General features: G+C 33.1%; 2 protein-coding genes and 1 long non-coding RNA gene across 4 annotated transcripts; 1 reads left to right on the forward strand and 2 right to left on the reverse strand.

The window, feature by feature from the left end:
• Positions 1 to 788: 788 nt before the first annotated feature.
• LOC142623806 (uncharacterized) lies at positions 789 to 2,693 on the reverse strand. The gene is made up of 4 exons (XM_075797261.1): positions 2,578 to 2,693; positions 2,022 to 2,435; positions 1,805 to 1,921; positions 789 to 1,231 (listed from the first exon to the last, which is right to left on the reverse strand). The coding sequence occupies exons 1-4, from the start codon at positions 2,650 to 2,652 to the stop codon at positions 1,151 to 1,153; spliced, it is 687 nt and encodes a 228-aa protein (XP_075653376.1). The 5' UTR covers positions 2,653 to 2,693; the 3' UTR covers positions 789 to 1,150.
• Positions 2,694 to 12,058: 9,365 nt separating this feature from the next.
• On the forward strand, positions 12,059 to 16,864 carry LOC142626363 (subtilisin-like serine-protease S). Of its 2 annotated transcripts, XM_075800186.1 has the most exons (12): positions 12,059 to 12,170; positions 12,371 to 12,527; positions 12,650 to 12,750; positions 12,861 to 12,958; positions 13,073 to 13,231; positions 13,905 to 14,016; positions 14,113 to 14,644; positions 14,726 to 14,820; positions 14,912 to 15,154; positions 15,246 to 15,360; positions 15,506 to 15,692; positions 16,068 to 16,864. In XM_075800186.1, exons 2-12 carry the CDS (start codon positions 12,432 to 12,434, stop codon positions 16,643 to 16,645), a joined length of 2,316 nt encoding a protein of 771 aa, XP_075656301.1. In that variant the 5' UTR covers positions 12,059 to 12,170; positions 12,371 to 12,431; the 3' UTR covers positions 16,646 to 16,864. The 2 variants fall into 2 exon arrangements, with proteins under 2 accessions (XP_075656301.1, XP_075656300.1); XM_075800185.1 differs by lacking the exon at positions 12,059 to 12,170 and having other exon boundaries at positions 12,309 to 12,527.
• Positions 16,865 to 18,908: 2,044 nt separating this feature from the next.
• LOC142623317 (uncharacterized) lies at positions 18,909 to 23,188 on the reverse strand. Its single transcript, XR_012842107.1, has 3 exons — positions 23,037 to 23,188; positions 19,219 to 20,033; positions 18,909 to 18,952 (listed from the first exon to the last, which is right to left on the reverse strand). It is a non-coding gene; the product is annotated as an uncharacterized LOC142623317 (long non-coding RNA).
• Between the last annotated feature and the right edge of the window lie 1,107 nt (positions 23,189 to 24,295).

The raw sequence follows: 24,295 nt of genomic DNA on the forward strand, positions 1-24,295 counted from the left end.
ATAAATGTAGTGGTGCCATAGGTAAAAAATTTTAGCTTCTTGCTATAGAGCACAACCATTAGATAAAGTGACTTTTGTAGGTGCTAAATAGCTAAATTTTTAGCTCCACTAATATGGATGTTCTAATCCAGCAACTTCCTCTCAGCTCAGATATCATACTGGTAGCTGGTGGCACTTTCTGATGGCTTTGAGTTAGATCTTGATGGGATGGCCAAGTAAGATTCAACAATTCTAGTTGAGTTGCACTTAATTGCACGGATGTAGCTAATCCCAAAATTGTAGCTTGCCCAATTTTTCATCAGTCACAGGAAGCTATCACTCAGGAGTTAGGACAAACTCATCCATAGTTTTCATCAATTACAGATTCTGCAGCAGGAAGCTTGTGTTCAGCACAACTGCCAGTTTTTAAGTCAGCTTCATTTTTTTTTTCTTTCAATCCATCATGTAAGTCTGTCTGTATTAATTATGTAATCTTTTAAAATGAACATAACATATCAACCCATGCCATTAGTTTTGCACAGAAGCATATAAAACAGTGGCTGTCTACTTAAAGAGTTAACAATTAAACACAGTATATGTTCTTTGTGGAAACTGAGGCCGAGGAGGATTTGATGCACGATAAAAGCAAAACTTCTTTAGAGCATCTACAGTAGTGGAGCTAAAAATTTAGCAATTTAGCTCTACTAAAAGTTACTTTATCTATTTTACTTACACACATGCTGCAGCAGTGGATCTATTTTAGCTTTCGACACAATAAAATAATATAAACATCACAATAAAATAATATATCTACCACAATAAAATAATACATTTCACTACAATAAAAACACCACAATAAAAAAGGTAATGTGAACACAAAATAAAAAATTAATTTTTTTTAGCTCTCATGAACAGTGCACATCTATCTATAGATGTGCACTGTAGCAATGAGTTAAAAAAATATAGATTTAGCTCCACTGCTGCATGCTTCTTTTTGGTATTTTGGTGGAGCTAAAATAGCTATATAGCTATTTAGCTCCACTGCTGCAAGTGCTCTTAGTGGGACAGTCATTTACAATTTAGTGGGAGTAGCAAGCACCTTAAAATATAATTGACAAAGTTGTCAAGCTTTCTAAATAATAAGCATAATTCTAGATGGCAATTTTTATTTTTATTTAAGATAGCCATCCCTCCGGTCTTGTTCCTCAGCTTCCTTGTTGGCAGCTTGAACAGATTTGAACCACAGAAATGCCTGTATTGAGCATTGTTATTATTAGTTGAAGAGAGAATCCGGTGAGTGTATAAATTTATATTTAACCAATACATCTTCCTATGGCCTATACTTAGCAAAACAGATAAGGAAATGAATCTGGCATAGGATAGCCCATCCATCATCAAATTATCCTAATCATTCAAATAGTGAAACTCTGTTGTTTCGCAGTTTCCAGCTACAAGAATTGATCAATGCTAGTAGAAATCAAATTGAAAGATCTGTGATTAGAGCCATGGTCCAACGGGTAGGTACACTTCTTTAGGTGCTATTCTATAGGTTTTCAATTAAATTAAATTCAACCATTGGATGACTTTAATTGATTCTATAGACCAATGAATCCAATTGATTGAAGTTAATTATTTGAAAAGTACAAACATTCTTCTTATTCTTTTTCGCTGTATTGGCCAATACAAATCACATTGGATGAATTGAAATGAGTAACTAAACATATATAAACTTAATAAATAAATAAAAGAGAGAGAGAGAGAGAAGGGGCCAGAAATGAAATGAGATAAAAAGAATAGAATAGTAAATAAAATGATGAGAACTTACTGAAGTGGGAATGCCAGTAAATGCAAAAAATCCAAGCAAAGGAGCATAAAAAATGCTGTCCGAGTTCAAAAGTCCAAATACAGGCCTCTGGTTCACATATTCAAAAACAGAACCTATCTGCAGACCAAAAGAAAAGAAAATGTTTATGAAATTGAAAAAAAGGAAGGGTTTTTATTAAGAGAGGGAAGTAGTAGTACAACTAGTAGTTAGTGCTTACAGCGGCAATTGCAGTGATTGCTGAGGCAAGTAAATAAAGATAGAAGGGGATCTCAAATCCCTGTTGCTGTTGCTGTTGGGATGCACTTTCATTCTGAGCCCAAGGAGGAGGCTCATCCGAATCTGGCCTAGCCCATGAAGGGATTTTACTTTCTTCTTCTTCTTCAGTCTTCTTGTTGCCTTTAGAACTTTCAGTCAGAGCAACCACACAAAACTTACCACGTCGTGGGTTTCTTTTTGCTTGGTATAGGAATGATCTTGGGTATAATGGATTTTCTACTCTGGGAGTGGGAGTGAGACTATTATTATGTAGTACTAGTATTATTCGATTTGAACACAACAAGCTTGCTGCCATGCTTCTAACTTTTTTATTGCGTTGCGTTGCGTTGCGTTGCGTTGGACTTGGCCCCTTCTTCTGTAACTCAAAAGAATCAAGATAAGAGATCAATTGTATATATGTATAGTGGTAAAGAAATTAAACAAGGAAGGAAGGAAGGAAGGAAAGAGATATGATATCATATGAGACATTGAGGAGAGGAGGACAGTGGAGCTTTCACCTTTGCTTTTGCCGCTGTACTCTTTAGATCTTTCCTTGGCCAATTATTATCATCATATATATTATCTTCTTCCATCTTCCGACTTTAATTTTAATTTTAAACAACACGCAACTATAAACGGCCTTCTATTTTTTGCCCTCATTGGGCTCCCACTACGCCTAATCAATAATCATGTCTCGCCAACTCTTTTGGGCCTCACGCTGCTGTCCTTTTTTCGAAGAATTTACTTCGTCCTTTTCGGCCCATACGGATTAACTTTTTAAGATTTTAGAATTTAGTAATAATTTATTTATGAGACTATGCTAATGGTGACAATTTAAAGAAATTTATAACACCATTTTTATGGAGAATATAAAAAGTCATAAAAAAAAATTAATTTTTCCTTTTTGCACAAAGTTTTTAAAAATGTTATCTAAAACAATTCATTTAAAACATACGTTAATTTTTCCATTTATATATAACTTAAGGAAATCCATGCCTGTTAGCATATGGATTCCTATCAAGTTCATCGTGTTTATAAAATTAAGTTTCTCTAAGAAGAATAAATAATTGTTATATTAAGGAGATAATACTTTTGATAAACATTAATTCAAGCTTTAAAATAACATATAGGTATTCCACTTTTAAAAAAAAAAGAAAAAAAAAAAGAGCTTAATCCTATGGATTTAGAGTCCATTATGTTCTATTGATTTCTTAAGTTCTTTAATTTTAATTCTTGTGGGAGTTCCACTCATACATGTATTCCCAATAATCTCTCCCTCTTATGTGAGTCATTACCTCTTTGTGAGTTCTAAATCATTTGTCTTTTTAGGCCATTAACAAGTCCTACCAGCTCTCCCTTCCTTATAGGTTTTTTCTTTCTTCACAGGCCTTCCATGGGAACCATGTGTTAACCCACACGTCAACGTCCATTGCAACCTCACTATATGTTGTCTATGGACTTCCTTCACCAAGCATCATCCATAAGCTCTCATACATCATCTATTAGAACCACATGTGAGCCTCACATACATGAGAACTTGGAAAGTCTACATCCACCATTAGCAATACTATTTTGTTAGCCCTTTCTCTAATATCACTTATATGGGCCTTAAAAACTTGTCTTGTGCTGAAACCTAGGGGTGGCAAAATTTGACACGACCCGCGAACTCAACACGACACGACACGAAATTAGTAGGTTATAGGTTGAGGCTTAACGGGTTCGTGTCATATTCGGGTTGACACGACTAACCCGTTTAATAAATGGGTTGGGTTAGTGTTGAACACATAGAACCCGTTTGACTCGTCTGACCCGTTTAATTAAATGATATTTTACCAATATACCCTTCAAACTCTAGGTATATAAACTTATTAGTTGTTGTGATTTATTTTCTTTGACATATTGTGATTGATTATTTGTGATATTGGGATATGCTTTAATTTTGAATGATTATTTGTGATGCAGTTACTCGTTAGTTCTGAATTTTATATTAAAAATATTTATTTGTTTGTTTTTTCATTAATTTTTATTTTTTATTTTGATAAAATCTGATAAACAGGTCGACACGAGTGACCCGTTTAATAAATGGGTCGTGTTAGGGTTGAGGAATCTTGACCCGTTTAATAAACATGTCGGGTTAGTATTGACCTATGTAATCGAATACTCATGACTTGACACGACATGAACTCGACACGCGAACACGAATTACCACCCCTATTGAAACCTAATGATTTGCACCAAATTTTGTAATATTGATTTCTCAACTTCTTTACTCTTCTCCATATGAGACTTCCACTCACATGTTTATACCCAACATCTTATTGGATTCATAGGAATAAACTAAACATAGGGATCACACATCTCATGAATCTTCTCATATTCCTAATTAAATAAAATGTGAGCATAATTACCCTCATAAACATATGGGTTCCTAAACATCACATTCTCAAAAATCTAGGTGCTTAAGGTATGTTAGATTCTTCAAATTAAACACTGTTCACAATTTATTTTCTCAGTTTTTAAAAATGAGGTGCTTGAAGAAGCTATTCTTAAATAAATAAATAAATAAAGAGAACGAGAGAGATAAAAAAAATTGAATTCTGAAGAGGTACGGTTTCAAAACGGGATATCAAACATTACTATAAACCAATGGCATTATCCTATCAATCAATCATTTGGACCATAATTTTATAGTGTTGATAATGATGATGATGACATATATGTACTTACAATTATTTCAATGACTTCTTTATTCCTTGTAGTTTCACAAGGATAAACAAAAAATATGGATCTCATATTTTCAAAAATCTTATCAAATTTATAATCAAAAGAAACATGAACAAAGTTAAATTCATGGGCATCTAGGTTTTTAAATGTCACATTTTTGAAAATCTAGATTCTAGGAGTAATGTTAGATTCTCCTAATAAACGTTATGGTCATGTTGCACTTAATGAGGTATTTAATCCTAAGTTTGGAGACATATTTTGCTTTCTTTATTCTTTTTAAATGAATTTTTTGGACCAATCGTGTTGGTACAAAACAATAAGACTTTATTGTGTGAACAAGAACTATTGAATATTAAGGCTCAAATTACACCCAACCTTTACTAATTTGGCAGGTATTTTTATAATTTGTGGAAGTGTTAGTTACATATACACCATGTCTTATAAGGACAAATCACAATTGAAGTTTCTATAATAGTTTATAAAGCATAAATTGATTTAGCATATGACCAAGGTGAAATTTAGCGCATAGCCAAAAACTTTACAATTCAATGACAAAATCTATTCTTTTTTATATGGAGAATTAGGGTTTGAATCTTTCTTCCTTATTGTTATAACAAAAAAAAAAAAAAAGCATTCAAACAACGTCATGATAATGAGTTTCAGTTAGCTCAACTAGTAAAATCTTTTATGGTTAAATAAGAAATTTAGAGTTCAATCCTTACTTACACTAAAAACTAACTGGTATTTTGGTCGGATGATAAAAAAAACTATCATTCGGTGATCTCCGGTGAATGTTCTGTGGTGGTTAGACATTTGTCATTAGTTTTATTTTATTTTTCTTTTTTAAAAAATAAAATAAAATAAAAAGTAGAAAAGTTTTTCGGTTATACATTAATAAACACCGACGCAGCAATGCGGTCTATAATATATGATTCCTAACCTTAAGTCAAACCATTATATCATTATTATGCGTAAATAGTGGGGTTGGATGCCTTCTAACACTAGAGAGAAATAAGACGAGTAATGATTATAATATATATTTGTGATAACTAATAATCATATTTGCTTTTGAGTAAATAACAACAACACTTGTTGCTTTGAGTAGATGACAAGATCATTTGTGAATCATCCTCATCATAATCATAATGATCACAATTGTTCATAATCTCCATCACTACTATCCTATTCCTTTGCAGTGAAGCTCACACTTAAAAAGTGTTTTTTTCCTTTTTGGCACCGAAAAGAATACTGGTAGTCACCTAAGGCACTAGAGTCTAGACATGACATTCAACAGATTTATAAGCGATAATGATTGTTTTCCACCAAAGCTTTTGTAATACAATCATGTTTGCAGCAAAGTTTGAAATCACCAATCATGTTTCTTCTGCTTTTCTTTTCCTTTTTGTTTGGAAAAAATAATCCTATGTCTAGACCTGAAACATAAAACCTTTATAACCTATAAACCAGTCACATATATTATGTTAAATTTGGAATTAGTTGAACATCTTCACTCGCACAGTCAAATTTGATTTCTACCTTTATTATGCTTGAGCTAGTAATTGAACGAGGGATGATGTAATTATGTTCAAGGATAAGACGATTTTCGATTAGCTAGATGACTTGCACGTTGACACTTCGTATATGACTATGGGGATGACTGGATGAGGAGTTAACTATTTCCAGTACTACTACACTAACTTGAAAAATTACCGATTTTCCGACCAAACTCATAGGAATAAAATGTATTTATTTGCTAATTGTCTTGGTGGGAGTGCTCTTTTACGACATTCTTCTTTCATAAGCTCTCGAACCAACTTGTTAGAAGTGTTCTTAACCCTAAGTTTGTTTTGAAGTAAAATATTTTTCTATAAAATGTCTTCCCATTTTCAAGTATTTGTTTGCATATAAAATATGATCAAACTTGTAAAATGTTTTCTGTTGATTGTAAAATTATTTGTAAAAAGTTATAAAATGTTTTACCTTTAAAAACTTAATAAAACATTTTACCAAAACACACAATGACCCCCTCCCCTCCCGTCCCAAATTTGGTGGTTAGGCCGTTGTTGTGTGTGAAGAAAAAAAATAATATTTAAAAAATTAAGAAAAATTTTATATATTAATAAAATATAGTGTAAAATAGATTATCTGGAGTTAAAGTATTTTAAAAAGTGAGCGAGTAAAAAAAAGATAAAAAAAAGATTCTTGTAAAATAGGAAAAAAAAAAAAAACACAAGCCTGTCTGAATGTTCTAAACAATAAACAAAAGAAGACTATTTTTTTTAACCCCGAGCCAAAAAATAGAGAAAGTAGTGGGCGACACAAAAAATGTAAAAGGAGGGTGCTTTTGCACGCAATTTTAACAAAAGGAGAGCAGCACGCAAGTCATGGTGAATGCTGAGGAGTGAGTGTCGTGTGTGTGGGTGTCTCCCACAAATCCTTCAACAATTGAAAGCTTTAATTTATTAATGATGTCCCTCATTCCCAATTATCATATACTTCTACTAAAACAGAAAGAATATAAACAAATACTAATTTGTTACGCATGGACAATTAGAAACGAGGAACAAAATGGAAGTGCACCGCGCACTACTATCGCATAGTACAGTACAGTTTTTAAATATTGCCAATAATTATGAACGTGGAAATTGATGAGGTACGTACGATATCTTATTTTTGGTTATTACCCATCAAAAATGAAACTTTATTGGTATAATTTGTGAATTTTTTGGCCAAATTAAAATCATGATTTGAAAGCTGTGCTGAATTGATGCTTTAGTTATAGTTATTGCAGCTGCCAACCAAGTTGACTAGGGAGTAAACCAACCTTTCATTATGATCGGTACTACTGCTCTGTGACTGATTATACCATTTACCAAACCCCAGAAAACGGAAAATATTTCTATGAGATGCTGTTTGTTGTGAGTTGTGACTAGTGACTTGTGCATCTTAAGGAATCCAATAAATTGCCAACTCTTTCAAACCAACCAATAAGCTCGAGTTGGAATTTTTTTAGGATTTTGAGTTGACTCACTGCGGGGTCATGTGAAATACCACCATTTTCCAAACTTTATTTTTAAACTGCTCCCCATCTCCACTTTTATATCTACACTTACTTATTATTAGAAAGGGGATTTTCTACGTTTATGTATATTATGAATACCTAAAATAAAAATAAACCTTTCACAGGGCCGGTTCTTCCACTAGGCCAAATAGGCAATTGTTTAAGGCCCCCAAGTGAAAGAGGGGCCACAAAATTTTAGAAAAAATTGGGTTGTAGGGGCAAAATATATATATATATATATATTTTTTTTTTCAGATAAAGTCTTATTTTCAGCGCATCCTTCTTTATTAAAAAAAATAAAAATTTGGGTAGATCAGATTATACATTGGTTCTAAACAAAATTATTACCCAAAAATAACATTATTATCTTCTAGACAAACAAAAAATAAACCAGATGAACTACAAATCTGGTCCAAAAGATTAACCACAAAGCAATCACAAATCAAAACAAATAAAACAACTCAGATCTCTAAAATTTTTAGTTTTACCATTCCCTTAAATCCCACTGCAGCTCTACCTCTTTCTCTCTGCTTTTCGCCTCTGGCCTCTCTCATCTCAAGCAAGCTTGCCTCTCTCCGCCTCTCTGATTCCTAATCCTTCTCATCTCAAGTAAGCTTGCCTCTGCGCCTCTCCTCTAGTCTCCGGGTTTTGAGTTCTCTCATCCCTGGTTTGCGACTCTGAGCTTGGCTTCTTCTTTTTTTTCTTTTTTCTTTTTTCTTTTTTGATGATTGGGCGCTTGGCTTCTTTAGACTTTAGTTTCAGACTTTCTCTACACGTTTTATTTGCTTAGACTTAAGTAACTTAAGACATATATATATATATATATATATATATATTTAAAGCCTGCTTTTTTTTTTTTGGGTTATAGATATTAGATATAATTTGTTTTGTGTTTTTTTAGGTGGGTCTTATTAATAAGTCTTGTGTTATGGCCGTGCTTAAATTTTTGTTATGCTTGTGCTTAAATTTTTTTTTTTTAATTTTAATCTTGTGTTTATATATACATATATATATATATATATATATATATATATATATATATATTTTAGTTAGTGGTAATATAATAAGTCTTTATTTATGCAGGTTGAAATTGCTAAAAACTTGTTATTGTTTGGTAAAACTTCAACAATACTTTTTATATAAATCAGGTTCTATTTCTCATTTACTCTACACTTGAAAGTTATTTTTTATTTTAGTCTTTATAAATATATTGTTTGATTAGAAATGTCTACTAGAAAATATGCATTTGGATATGAAAAACTTAAAAAAAGAAAAAAAATGAGAAAAATTAATTGAATCTAAAAAAAGATCAATGGATAAATTTGTTATTAGTAATAAACAAAATATAACACAAAATTTAGGTGAAAATATCACAAAAGGCAAGAAAAATTTAATTATAATATAAAAATTTAGAAGAACTTGAATACAAAAATTTAATTAGTCAATTTGCATCTCAAAAGGCAAGAAAAATATATTTTAAATGAAATATATTATAATATAAAAATATTAAATAAAAATTAATCTATATATATATATATATATATATATATATGTGTATATATATAAAACTGAAGTCTCTAACATTTCCACAATTCTCCTTATGCAATTCGACACACTTCGTTAATATGTAAAATTTTCGATCTGGGAGAGGAGGGCTATTATATTGACGTTAAGGTAGGACTATTATATTGATGTTAAGGTCATCGTCTTGAAACTTATCTCAAACATTCACCCGGATTGTGATTTTTCACAAGTGGCGATCCATTGTAGCTTTTGATATTGAGTTAAAGTTGTAATGCCTACAGTTCATTCTCCCTCCCATATTTGTGTTAATTCTTCCTTGCAACATCAAATGTTCTATTCTTAATTTTTATTCTTCCATTCAGTTTTGTTTAGATTTAATCTTCTCAATTTTTGTTCTAGAGATTGGGCCTCCTACCAAAAATAAATTGAATCAAGGATAAAGGTATGCTAATTTACAATTAAAATAGTATAGGGTTAATTGTTTGTCTATGTACATCTAATTTCTAAATAGTATAGGGTTAATTGTTTGCCTATGTACATCTAATTTCAAAATATTATAGTGTTGTTTGGGTTATTGGTTTAGGATCGTCTTTTTTGGGTTTAATAAATTTGAATTTAGGATGTACATGATGATGATGATATATATATATATATGTATGTATGTATGTATGTATGTATTGGTTGGTATAAGGTTTGGTTTGAATTATGGGTTTTCTGCTACTGCAATTCACTCAAAATTTTTACTGTATTTGAAAAAACAAAGTTCTTTTTAGGGTTTAATCTAATGTAGAACCAATCTTTTTGTTATATTTCTCTATTGTGAAGTCATATATTCTTTCTTTTTTTTTTTTGTTTCAATAATTTCCAAGCTCTGAATCATCTAATTTTTTTTTTTTTTGGACTTTTGGAAATTTACAATTGATTCTTTGATTTCTCACTTTTTTTTTGTCAAGATCTAAAATTGTCTAACATATTTCAACAACTATATCCACAAATTATTCTTTTGAAGGTAACTCATCTTTCTCTATATTTCTTTGTTGTGTAATCACATAGACATATATATGTTTTGTTTTTTTAGGCTCAGAATATTCAGATTCTTTCTCTTATATTTCTCTGTTGTGTGATCAAATATTTTTATTATGCTTTAATAATTTCAGCTTTGAATCTTATACATGATACATTTTACATTTATGCAAAATTTTCTTGTGCATTGCACGGGTTAGCGACTAGTTTAATTAATATATAAGTATAAAAAAAAACCCCATATTTAGTTCTCACCTAAGGCCCCAAAATGTCTAGGGCCGGCCCAGTAAGTAGAGCTGGAACTAAAATTTAATCTCGAGAGGACAGAATTTATGTGCACATATGCATGTGCACTAAAACACACGCATATAAATAAATAAATATATATATATATATATATATATATATATATATATATATATTTACTTGAGACCAATTTGAAATATAACAGTTATTCATGGGTGATATGCCAAGGTAAGAAAACTCACAAAAATATAGTATTCATCCTATTTTGTTTACTTGTTAAGAGTTTTTTTTTCCCATATATAAACCTTTTTTTAGATTTTTTTTTTCAAAATCAAAATTTTAACTTATAAATGAAAATATTTTTAATAATTAAATAGACATTAGGTACAAGTTAAAATAAATTTATTATATTATGTAATTATCTTCAATTTTGGTTACTTATACACAGATTTATATAAATGCAAGTAAATTATTACATGAAGAATTTGAGGTTCTCTCGACCCAACTCCACTTATGTAGTAAATTTTTGTTTGTTGATTTCGTTTGTATTTTTTTGGTTGCTTTTTTTATTATTATTAATTTTTTGCATGCAAGGGGTAAACTTTTTAATTTAAAAATATGATATGGGTGTTAAAAAGTTAATCATCTAAATGATTTTTGGATAAATAAATTAATCTTTTGGATGAATAGTTTGTACATAAGTTATATATAATTGGGTAAATGATAACAATCTTTACAATATAAGAGATTACAATGAAGAATTAAGGTTGGTTATTAGAAACTAGCCTCTTACCACGTGCTCACGCCTGTGCTGAGAGGCTTTTATATTTTTTTGGGTAAAATTTAATAATTTGTATCAATAATAATTTTAATATTTTCGGCCAATTAAAAAAATAAATAAAGAGAAAAGTTTAAACATGAAATTTGTTTCTGAATAAGTGGGTTAGTGCGAGAGTAATCTTATTTTGTAGGCAGTGTTTTAGTGTGAGTTAAAGATGTATTTTTATTTTGTTGTTCTTTAGTTCTGTCTCTATTTAAACTTAGGGATATAGGGTATTTTGAAACAAAAAAAATTCGGCCCAAATAGGAACAATCCCTTAAATAATAGTATAAATAGTGATAAATTAAAATTAGGTCTCGTTTTTTTTGAGGGAATAAAATTAGCACTTGGTTAGTGGTGTGTATTTTTGAGATAGTAATTTTGAGAAATAACTGCCACCGGAATTGAAGTAAAACTAAAAAGGTTGGTTATGGCGGACAGGGAAGGCAGCGTGGTTGGTTGGGTTGGTACTCAAATCAAATCTGACCGAAAAAAGCAAAAGTCCCTTTCTTTTCGTTTAATATCATATCAAATGATAATGATATTGATATCTCTCTTCGACTTCGTCCCTCCATACTGCATACTCCATACTCCATAAATAACTGTCGCACAAGCACAAACTTTGTACTACTCTACTACTAGTAGTGGTGGTGGCCTTTCTCTTCTTTGTCATTGCTGTTTGTTTTCGTCTCTTTGTGCACTGCACGCCCACGGTAAATCCTGCAGTTTTATTAATGTGAACATTCTCTCCTTTCACGGGCCCACTACTTTTTGTTATTTATTTTATCATAATTATTGTTCTCTTCCTATGTTTACAAATTGGAGAGGCCACTCTTTCTTTATTAACTGATCAAAGCCTGATCTTCTTTGCTTTTGGCTTTTGGCTTTTTGGCTTTTCTTTTTGTGTGAGCAGAGTAGCATTTGAGCGCTGGAGTCTGAGAGGGAGGACCCCTGATTTTTTGGGAAACAAATTAATGGCTTCTTCATTCAGGATCAGGATCAGGATCAGGATCATCCTACTCTTCTTCTATCTGTTTCTTTCTCAAGTCACCCTTTCTTTTTCTGCCAAGGTTCCCTTCTTCTTCTTCTTCTTCACATCAATACTACTACTACTTCTTTCTTAATGAATATTCAGTTACGCTTTTTCTATTCCCAAATGAAAAATCTTAACTTTTTGGTTTTGGTTATGCAGGTTTATGTAGTATATATGGGAAGCAAAACTGGTGAAGAAGACCCAGCGGAGACTGTTACCCAACACCACCATCAAATACTTGCTGCTGTTCACGCTGGAAAGTAAGCTCAAACTCACTCTTTGTTTTTTTTGGTTTTGGTTTTGGTTTCTGCCTTTCCAATTTCAATGCTCGTCTGTTACTGAAATTAATATATTTGTATATAACAAACAGCATGGAGCAAGCTCAGGCATCTCATGTTTACAGCTACACACATGGTTTCACTGGCTTTGCCGCCAGGTTGACCCAACACCAAGCTTCCCAGATTTCTAGTGAGCCCCTTTTCTTAATCGAACTCCCTTTTTTTTTCTTTTTTTTTTTTAAAAATATAATCAAACATCATATTGATATTGTTGCAAGTAAATTCAATGATTTTTTTGGAACAGAGATGCCGGGAGTGGTTTCGGTGTTTCCTAACGTGAAAAGAAGACTACACACCACGCATTCGTGGGATTTCATGGGTCTTGTGGGCGAGGAAACCATGGAGATTCCTGGGTTTTCTACCAAGAACCAGGTCAATGTCATTGTTGGTTTCATTGATACCGGTCAGCTTTCTCTCTCTCTCTCTCTCTCTCTCTCTCTTTTACTATCTTTAAGTTTTAGAGTAGGTATCCTTTCTTTTACTCCTATTATTTCTGTTTCTGTACACAAACAAAAACCGTCCTTCCTTTATTACTTCTGTTTAAACCAAAGGAGGAGACAATTAGAATTATTAGTTCCTTCATAACACTGCACCTTACCCTTCATTTCATTTACTAGGCGGTTGCAGCAGCATATGCCTATATGATCATTAAATGTTCCAATCATAAACTCTGTACAAGATACCAATTTTTTTTTTCTTTCATAATTTGATTGCTTGATCAGTTAATGATTTGCTCACTTTATCTTTCATTATTCTTTAATAACTTACAAGTAATAGAAGCGTTTTTTTGCTTAATAATTATGCAATCCTAATTACATCCCCATTTGTTTACTTACGTTATGTTACATTACGTCACGTCACGTCACGTCGTTACATCCCCTGCTTTACTAATTCCTACTAATGTTAGACATCTTATTCAATCAGCAGCACTGCACATTTTGCACAAATTATTGTCTTCTGTATAATTGAACGTGTGTGTGCCTCCATTTGGATAGGGCCTATTTCATTGGACTTTTATCTATCCAAACATAAATAAAAACATTGCTGGTCTTAATTTTGATTGTCATTTAAAGCAGGAATTTGGCCTGAATCCCCAAGTTTTAGTGATGCCGACATGCCTCCAGTGCCTGCTAGATGGAAGGGGCAATGCCAATCAGGGGAAGCATTCAATGCTTCATCTTGCAACAGGTTTTGCCATAGTTTTCCCTTTGCATGTTTTTTATCATTTTATGAATATCAACGAAATGGAGGATCCTTAGCATCAGCAAATATTTAATTTTTTAGGAAACTAATTGGAGCAAGATACTATTTTAGTGGCTACGAAGCAGAAGAAGAAGAAGCAGTAAACACAGTGTCATTCAGATCTCCCAGGGACAGCTCTGGCCATGGCAGCCACACAAGCTCAACAGCTGCTGGTCGCTATGTGAAAAACATGAATTATAAGGGGCTGGCAGCTGGAGGAGCTAGAGGAGGTGCACCAATGGCCAGGATTGCAGTATATAAGACATGTTGGGACTCAGGTTGCTATGATGTTGACTTACTAGCTGCCTTTGATGATGCAATTAGAGATGGGGTTCACATCTTGTCTGTGTCTTTGGGTCCTGATGCTCCCCAGGGAGACTATTTCAATGATGCCATCTCTGTGGGGTCATTTCATGCTGCCACCCATGGGATTTTGGTAGTTGCTTCAGTTGGAAATGAAGGAAACCAAGGTTCTGCAACAAATCTTGCTCCGTGGATGATAACTGTTGCTGCTAGTTCAACAGATAGGGATTTCTCTTCTGATATCGTGTTAGGAGATGGTACCAATTTCACGGTAATACTATTAACCTTTTTTTTTGTTCAGAGATTTTTGTAATCTATTATAGAGCCTTATAAAATCTTAGTTGCTGGATAGGGTGAAAGTCTCAGTCTCTTTAAAATGAAGGCCTCCGCGAGGATCATTTCTGCCTCTGAAGCCTTTGCAGGATATTTCACTCCTTATCAATCCAGGTGAAGCAGAAGGTACTTGGTAGTGACTGCAATTTCAATGTCAACATCAAGGACAACCTTAATTTTTTTTTCCCTGTCCTTCTTCTTACAGTTACTGCTTGGAGAGTTCCTTAAATAGAACAAAGGCCAGAGGGAAGGTTCTAGTCTGTCGACATGTAGAGAGTTCAATGGAGTCAAAGCTGGAAAAGAGTGTTGTGGTGAAAGAAGCTGGTGGAGTTGGGATGATACTTGTTGATGAGGCAGATAAGGATGTTGCCATCCCCTTTCAGATCCCTGCAGCTATTGTTGGGAGGGGAACAGGAGATCAGATTCTTGCCTATGTTAATCGCACACGGTTTGTTTTATTATTAACAAGATGGAAGGGTGAGTATGAAGTTTGAATTTGTCTGGGTTTCTGACACGGGCCATTTTGTTGTTGTGAACAGCAAACCAGTGTCTAGGATTTTCCCTGCGAAGACTATATTGGGGTCTCAACCTGCACCTCGTGTTGCAGCATTTTCTTCAAAAGGTCCCAATGCCTTGACCCCAGAAATTTTGAAGGTAAATTTCTCTATAAGATCAAGAATTCTGAAGGTGTAACTGGATTTTTTTCATTTTTTATTTCATTCTTTACATGCCTCTTTTTCTCTTTTAAAATTTTTTTTAACCTAATATTCTTAAATCATCTGATGGTTCTACTCTATAGCCTGATGTCACAGCTCCTGGATTGAACATCCTTGCTGCCTGGTCACCAGCGGTTGGAAAATTGCAATTCAACATTCTCTCTGGGACTTCCATGTCTTGCCCACATGTAACAGGAATTGCTACCTTGATCAAAGCTGTTCATCCTTCATGGTCTCCATCTGCTATTAAATCTGCCATCATGACAACTGGTAGTATATCGTAGTTTTTCCTGATAATTCTTTACAGATATTGAGTTAGCTATTGTTGTTGAATTCCCTGTTTTCTCAAACAATGTGAAACACAACTTTATTTTCAATTATATTTTTCTTGCTTTGACTATGTAAGCATCTGCATTTTCCCAACCTTTTTTTTAAGAACTGATATGTTAAATCCACCTAAAATTGACTAAATAGTGAAGGGCTTGATATATATATACACACTCACACACACACATGCACAAATTAATTCCTATTATTTATTTCGAAGTTTGCTTTGCTTAGAATAAATGAAGTCTAAAAATTATAAGTGGTGTTTTTAAGTTTCCATACAATAATCTGATTAGTGATTACAAATGGAATATGCAGCTACTACTCTGGATAAGCATCACAAACCAATCATAGTGGATTCTGAAGGAAGAAGGGGTAATGCATTTGATTATGGGTCTGGATTTGTGAACCCAACGAGAGTCCTTGATCCAGGTCTTGTCTATGACGCTCATCCGAGGGATTATATTTCATTCCTCTGTTCGATTGGTTATGATAAGAAGTCATTGCATTTGATCACAAGAGACAACAGCACATGCCATGAAACATTATTCAGAACACCGTCTGCCCTGAACTATCCTTCTATCACAGTGCCCAATCTCAATGACAACTTCTCAGTGACTCGAACTGTGACAAATGTTGGGAAACCAAAAAGTATTTATAAAGCTGTAGTTTCTTCTCCCATTGGAATTAATGTCACTGTTGTACCAAACCGATTAATCTTCAACCACTTTGGCCAGAAGATCAAGTTCAGTGTAAATTTCAAGGTGGCTGCTGCTGCTGCTGCTAAATCAAAAGGCTATGCTTTTGGGTCCTTATCATGGAGAAACAAAAAATCACAGGTTACCAGCCCTCTGGTTGTCCGGGTTGCACCCTCCAACATGGGATTGATGAGATAATGGCAGTTGAACTGTATAAAAATAGATTAGGAGTTTGCAATTCCTTATAGATAAAACAACCAAACCTACAGGAATGAAAATGCTGAGAAGCAAGTGAAGTGAAGATTGATGTTCACTATTACCTCATGTTATATGTCTAGAGATGGCTGAGTAATAAAACTAGTGTCATGTAATTTTTCAAACAAGTAACTGACGGTACAATGGCAGATTATGGAACAAGATATGGTTTTACTTTTCCCCCCCTTCTTCTCTCTGCAACGTGGTTATCAACTTATCGTGATGCCATAGATCCTTTTTCCGTAATTAAATGTATAATTTATGTATAGCACTGGACCTTGATGCATTTGGCATACAATAATGCGATGTAGTTCCTTGATGACAAAATACATAAAGCAGTTAATTGTTTTTTGTATTTTAGATTCCTCTTCGTTACTAACGTGAATACCCTGAGCCAAAGTTTACAGGAAAATGCAACCATAGTAGAGTAATAGTTAAGTTTAAGCAGCCTAACCCTCTCTCTATATATAAGAGAGAGAGAGAGAGAGAGAGAGAGAGAGAGAGAGAGAGGCAATCCTATAAAGTTTGATGGGCTCTTTCAATCAGGTTTATATTTGAACTTATTCAGGCCCATTTCATTCAAATAAGTCTATATATGGCTTGCAAGAGGTCATTCTAGAGGCCGTTTGGTTGGGATGGAAACAAGGTAGAGAGGAAAATAGAGTAGAAAATAAAATTTTCTCTTGTTATGTTCAGGAGAGAAAACAAGAGAGAAAAAAAATGGTATGGAAAATAATCCATCCGGGCCCACATAATTTTGTCCTACCAATTGGGAGGAAAATTAAAAAGAAAAGATGATGTGGGTAATAAATTACACAAATATCCTCATCTTTATTGCACTCACCTACCCTTCACTTTCCCATTTCTTCACATAATACTCAATTCATATAAACTATATTTTTCATCCTTCCATTTTTCTCTCTAACCAAATAAAAGAGTTTTCCACTCTCTCACTTTTCCACCCCTCCAACCAAACACATGAGGGGAAAACCAAAATTTTTCTATCCTCCAAATTTTTCATCATCCCACTAAGGGTCTGTTTGGTTGGGAGGCTAAAAAAGTGAGAGGATAGAAAATAGAGGGAGGATGGAAAAGTAGGAGGATGGAAAAATTTTTAATTTTCCTCATTTGTGTTTGGTTGAGAGGGTGAAAAAGTGGAAGAATGGAAAACTTTTTGATTTGGTTGAAAATAAGGTTTGTATAAATTTACCATCATGTCCCTTTTAAATAAAACAAAAATTAATACATTATACTTTTTATAAAAATTGTTTATAGATGAAAGTAGACCTTTCCAAAAATAATATTAAAAAATTATCCAAAAATGTTTTCTTAAAAAAATAATTAAAAAAAAAATTAAGAAAAAAAAAAGAAGGAAAAGAAGAAGAACCCACCCTGACAAAACCAAAAAAAAAAAAAAAAAAGAAGCCAACGTTACCAAAAAAAAAAAAAGGAAGCCAACGTTACAAGGAAACTGGAAAAGTAAAATAAAAAAGAGAGAGAAAGCCAACGTTACAAGGAAACTAGAAAAGTAAAAAAAAAAAAGAAAAAAAAAAAGCAAGAAACGTTAATTAGAGGTGGGTAGTTTTGTCCAAATATTTTTCTCACTTTTGACTCCAATTTTCTCTCAAATTTGGAGAGATTGTGTTTTGAAGGGGGAGGAGAGAAAACTGGTAGGCCCCATCACTTTTCTCTCCCCTTCTCCCTCCCATCCAAACAGTGAAAAATGTCATTTTTTATCCTATTTTCCTCTCTATTTTCCATTCTCCTTGTTTTTACTCCAACCAAACATACCCTAAGTTTCCATCCTCCCGTTTTTCCACTTCTCCAACCAAACAAAGCCTGAAGGTGATTGCACTGCATTATTTACTGCACTTCAACAAACCGAACCAAGTTTAGCGTTTGGAACATTGGTGGAAGATCTCAAATGGACAGCTTCAAGATTTAGAAGGGTCATTTTCAATTTCACTAATAGTGTTAGTAATCATGCTTCTCATGTGCTAGCCAAAGAGGCTCTCTTGAGAGATTCTGTTGGAATATGAGTGGAGGATTGTCCCCTATTTCTTTTACAATCTGTACGTTTTGATCAATTTTATTCTATAAATCTGCTATCGTTTACATAAAAAAAGGATAGTCTTCAATTTTTTGTTTAATTAATAGTCTAATTACATCTTTATTTATACTAGCATATAACCGGCAAAATGCAAAATGCAGGGAATCCTCTAGTGTATTTATTACATTAGCGTATAAACACTTATTGCCCGTTTGGATACAGCTTTTATGACTGCGTTTGCGTTTTGCTTTTTTTTTTTTTTTTTTTTTTCAAACCCAGCCGCAAGGTTTGACTATTCAGCCATAAACAGTGCACAAATGCACTGTTCATGAGTCCCACAAATTTCACTTTTTAACAACTTTTTTATTAAAAATAAGTCCCACGGTACTATTCACACATTTAAAAATTATTTGCTACAGTGTTTTCAGTTTTCAGTTTCAGCAAAATAAGTTCTATCCAAACGGACTCTTAATCTATAATTTTTTTTTTCTTTATCATCTCTTACACAAACTGTCCTCAATATTTTAATTTAAACTTCAGCTAACACCAGTAAATTTGTACAATAAACTTGATAGGCTGCAGTATACGTCCCACAACGTTTATTGCACCATCCAACTTACAATTCTGATGCTTTGGAAGTATTCGAGCATCGGAGACACACGACTAATTACAGACATGCAACTAATTATAGACAGGGTCAACCGTTGACCAACTCTTTTATCTTTGTAGGTCGTGTTCATAACAGAGTTAAGAAACTCGATAATCACAAAAGCCCATAATGATGTAAAGAAATTAGGAGTTAAGGTAAATGCAACCCCTGGGACTGCAAATCTGAAGGATCAATCAAGCCTTCTAATACAACAAGCTGGTCCAACAGTCCAAGCTTCTCGTCTTCAAGAGTCTTTACCTCATCTTCCATCTCTTTCAGCTCTCTCCCCAACACAAAGCTCTCTTCCTCCAGCAGCAAATACTTCCGCCTTAATGCTCGATACTCGCTTCCAGATGCAGAAGAATCAGGCAATGAATCAGAGTTTGATCTTTCCGATTGCTGGAATGATGGCAAAACCTCATTCTTAAAGTTTCGCTTGGAGGCCTTCTGAGTTTTCAATGACAAAGGCCCTTGTACCCCTTGAACTTCTCTGACATCATTCCCTTGTAAATGAAAGGGAGAAGTGTTTTGGGTTGAGATTTTCTTCTTCCGTAACTTAGGATTTGAATTTTCCTCGGACTGTGGCATCCTTGGATCTTGCATTTCCACCAGCAAAATCTAGGCAATGTTCACTGCCACAAAACACAGGCTAGCTAGTTCAGAGGCAAGGAGTGTGTATCCTGAAACTTGGACGATAATTTTTTTTTTTTTTTTTTGTTAAGTAAAAACTTGGATGATAAATTTATTATACACATTCTTTAAGAAAAGGAGTCCAACAAGTCCTTTGTAAATACAGTTATGAGAACCTCCTCCCACTATAAGAACAAGGTGAAGGTAGATGTTATGGGCTCAATACTCAGTGTAAACATGTAACTTACAAATAAAAAAATTATATTAAAAAAAAAGTACTTTGTAGATGCAACCCTTTCACTCTATAAATATATTCCTAACCGCCCCCACCACACCCAGAAAAGTTTTTTAAGTACCAAAGAAATCATGTAGAAAGTAACTTTATGTTATAATAAGAATAGATCAGGGGAAGAGGAGAGAAGACAAGAGGGAATGGGAAGAGGAAGGACTGGCACATCTCTCCCAATCCAAATATACCCCAAGTCTAAGGGACTACGACAAACCAACATGCAGAGGGGAAAAACATGATTATGTGGTATCCAATCAAGCACAGAGAACTGAATCAATTTAACACCCTAAGAATATAAAAGTTTTTTTACCTAAAAGATTTAGCAGTTTTATATTATGGCTCCAGCATGCTTTCATGTTCATCTTTGAAAACAATCAAGCATATGCTCAACAGTAACTATAAGGAAGGGGGATTTAATAAAATCCTTCAAAAATAAATAAATAAACAAATAAAAAATTCAAGTAGACTTCGTTTAAGTTATTAAATTCCCTAAATTTTCTGCCAGTACTTACTACCTATAGCATCAAGAGTACCACATTCTCTACATCAAGAGCCAGCACATGCATTTTAGGTTAACCAAGCATTTGTTAACACAGCCCTTTAATCCAAGTGCAGCTCTAGAGTCACCTAGCCACCAATTTATAACTTGGTTCATTATTTGAGATCTCATTTTATTCAAAATTAAGTGGAATTGACTACAAATAGAAATGGCAATGCATAACCTTCAGTTCTTTATTTACAAGCAATTTAAGAAACCAAAACAACAATATAACTATGTCATAGTGAGGAACCACCTTGATCCATGTTCTGAATAGCCTTATCGACCTTCAAAATCCAAACTCTTATAAGAGGTGTTACTCCACACTAAACATACACCATTAGTTCTTTTGAAAAAAACTGAGTATACGTAATCTACAGACAAATACTCATTTGAAAGTGTCCCACAGTGATCTAATATCTTTTCAAGAAAATGACGAGAGAATCCGTGGTGAAGAAATAAGGAGATTATGCTAAAGCAGGTTTCACTCAACACAGAGCTTCTTTTTACTGGTAAATTAAACACTGTACTGAGTGGGTCTTGAACCCACAACCTTACTCTTCATCCCATTCTTATAAGAAAGGAAGTTTTCATTTGAACTATAGCTCATTGGCAGGTTCTGCTCAAAATTGTTTATCAAAAAAACCTGAAAAATGAACTATCCCAGAATAATAGCTGAACATCCCTTTCAACTGATTGATCCACTCCTTTGTTGACCATAATCATTCCAATATTCATCATCAAGGCCGTTCCACTTGAATTGAATCTCACGGTAAGGACCACGGACGGCAACTTTATACAAACAACAAGGTTGATATTGCGTAAAATAAACTAATGGCAAAAGATCATTAAGATTCATCAACACAAGGACCATCAGGACTGCACAATCTAGGGAAAGCAACTGTCCATTGTGTGTGCTTATCACAAATTTAGCATCAACATCATATCATTTTCAGAACAAAAATATATGCTAAAATGAACTTTACACCCTCTAAGTTTAGAGTCGCTTCTAAATCAGTCCTTTGACTTTTAAACCTTTCAATTTACACCATCAATTATTACAACAATGTCAATGTGCCCCTTCTGTTACACTCTACTGTATTTTTGCTGTCAACCCGTCTAAAAACGACATTGTTTTTCAACTTTTTCTGCACAAAATGACATCCTTGTTGTGTGGCTTAACAGGAAGATTTTAACAGATGTTGATGGAATGGGGACATTTTTAAAAATTCAATCGTTGGGGAAGTGGGGATTTAAACCCTGGACGTCTATGTTGGAAACACCAGGAGGTGCCAATTGAGCTACAAGACTCATGGCAGAATGGGCACATTGATATTGCAGTAATATTTGAGGGTGTAATTGTTAGCTTTAGTAGTTAACGGACTGATTAAAAAGCAAAGTCAAACTTAGCAGGTGTAGATAGTAATTTTCCTCAATATAAAAACTGCAATACACAATTTTAGGGGGGAAAGGTGGAAATTAAAAAAAGAATGGATGATAGATCTCATCTTTCAAAATGATCTCTTAACATCTTACATAGAAAGGCAAACATTCCAATTGAACTGATGTAATCAAGTTTGATATGCAATTTATAGATGCGAAAAGCCAAAAAGAAGGGTTTATTCAAATTATAGGATAAAAGTACGGTTTCATATAAAGAAAGGAGATGGTAGGATGACAAGAAGGGAATGAAGAGGAAGGGAAGGAAAAGAAAAAGAAAGAGAAAGGAAAGTTTTAAGTTTAATTCAAATGCACATTATATCTTAAACAACTTAGCTTTCCCTAGTCTTCTTCATGCTCTAATCTAATCAACCAACACAGACAAGGTAAAGAATTTAGACCCCTTGAACTTCTATCCCAATTCCCAAAATAAATCGAGTTCACATCAAAACTCATGATCAGTTCTCACCTTGATTTTGAAGCAACCAATATATACATAGGCATTGAGCAAAAAATAAATACATATATATATATATATATATATATATATATATATATATATATTTTGATAGGAAAATACATATTCTTTTTTGTAGCAACTATCATAATTCAATCATATAATTAGAACAGTGAAAGATATATATTAAATAAAATTGCAAAAAGAAGCAGTGAAGAACCCTAATAGGATAGAAGATATAATATGAAATTAAAAGAGAAGAGAAGAGAAGAGAAAGGCACCTGAAGGCTGAAGCTCCTTTGATGCTTTTCTCTGTTGGCCTCCGCTCCGCTCTACAATTACGACCACGACCGAGACTGACTTGACCTTCCTTGTTTGAGCTTTGGACTTCTATTAATATGATGTTTTCTGGGAAGGAAAAGGGTTTATACAACCAGACTTATGTTTATGTATCTCTACCGACTTATACACTTATTTATTTATCTTTTTTTTTTTTTTTTTTTTTTTTTTTTTTTATTTTCCCTCACGGTGGAAGTGTATGCTTAGCTAAGTAATGTTACAATAGCAAATAGGGTCTAAATTATTTTTCACTTAATTATTTATATATACCACTGATTATATTTCTGGCATTTGATACACCAAACACCAAAAAACTACCAACATCAAATATGCTAAATCTCAAAAAATTTAGCATGTGGTACGATCATATGTTGTAAATTTTTTGGGTAAACTATATCTTTAGTCCTTATCCTATACATTATATTTTAATTTAATCTCTAACTTTTCAATTGTATTAATTTCGTCTCTAACTTTTCAGTTTCGTGTCAATTTAGTCCATGTCGTTATCTTTTGAATGAAAATTAAAGACATGCCAAACAACCAAAATAAAATTTTAATGTATTTTCACATCAATGAAAACTAATTTTTTTTATTTTGGCTATTAGATGTGTCATCAATTTTTAACCAAAAGATAATGGTAGGGACTAAATTAACTCGATACTAAAAAGTTAAGGACTAAGTTGACACAGTTGAAATATTAGAGACCAAATTGAAATATGATATATAGGACATTGACCAAATACGTAATTTACCCTATTATTATTTATTGGCGAAAATACATTTTTGGTGCATACATTTTGGGCTAATTCTTGTTTTAGTCTTTAAATTGATTTTGATCCTAGGTCAGTTTGTAAAATCAGAAAATCGATATTATTTTGATCTCTGCCGTCAACCCAGTAATAGAAAATGCATACGTGGCAAACGAGTGCACTGTTGGAATGTTATATGCTGACGTGGCTAATAAAATAATAATAATAAAACCACATTAGTATGCCACATCATCATCTAAATAAATAAAAAATCATAATAGACAAAAAAAAAAGAAATTCTAAATTTACAATTTTTAAAAATGGATTAAAAAAATTATTAAACTAAAAAAAATCATTAGAATATTCAGAAAAAACATGTTTTTCCCCCAATCTTTGGTTGGAACATGTTCAAACTCTCTCTCTCTCTTCCAATTCCATTTCCAATTACAATT

Source organism: Castanea sativa, chromosome 2, assembly GCF_040712315.1.
Source record: "Castanea sativa cultivar Marrone di Chiusa Pesio chromosome 2, ASM4071231v1".
Lineage (NCBI taxonomy): Eukaryota > Viridiplantae > Streptophyta > Magnoliopsida > Fagales > Fagaceae > Castanea > Castanea sativa.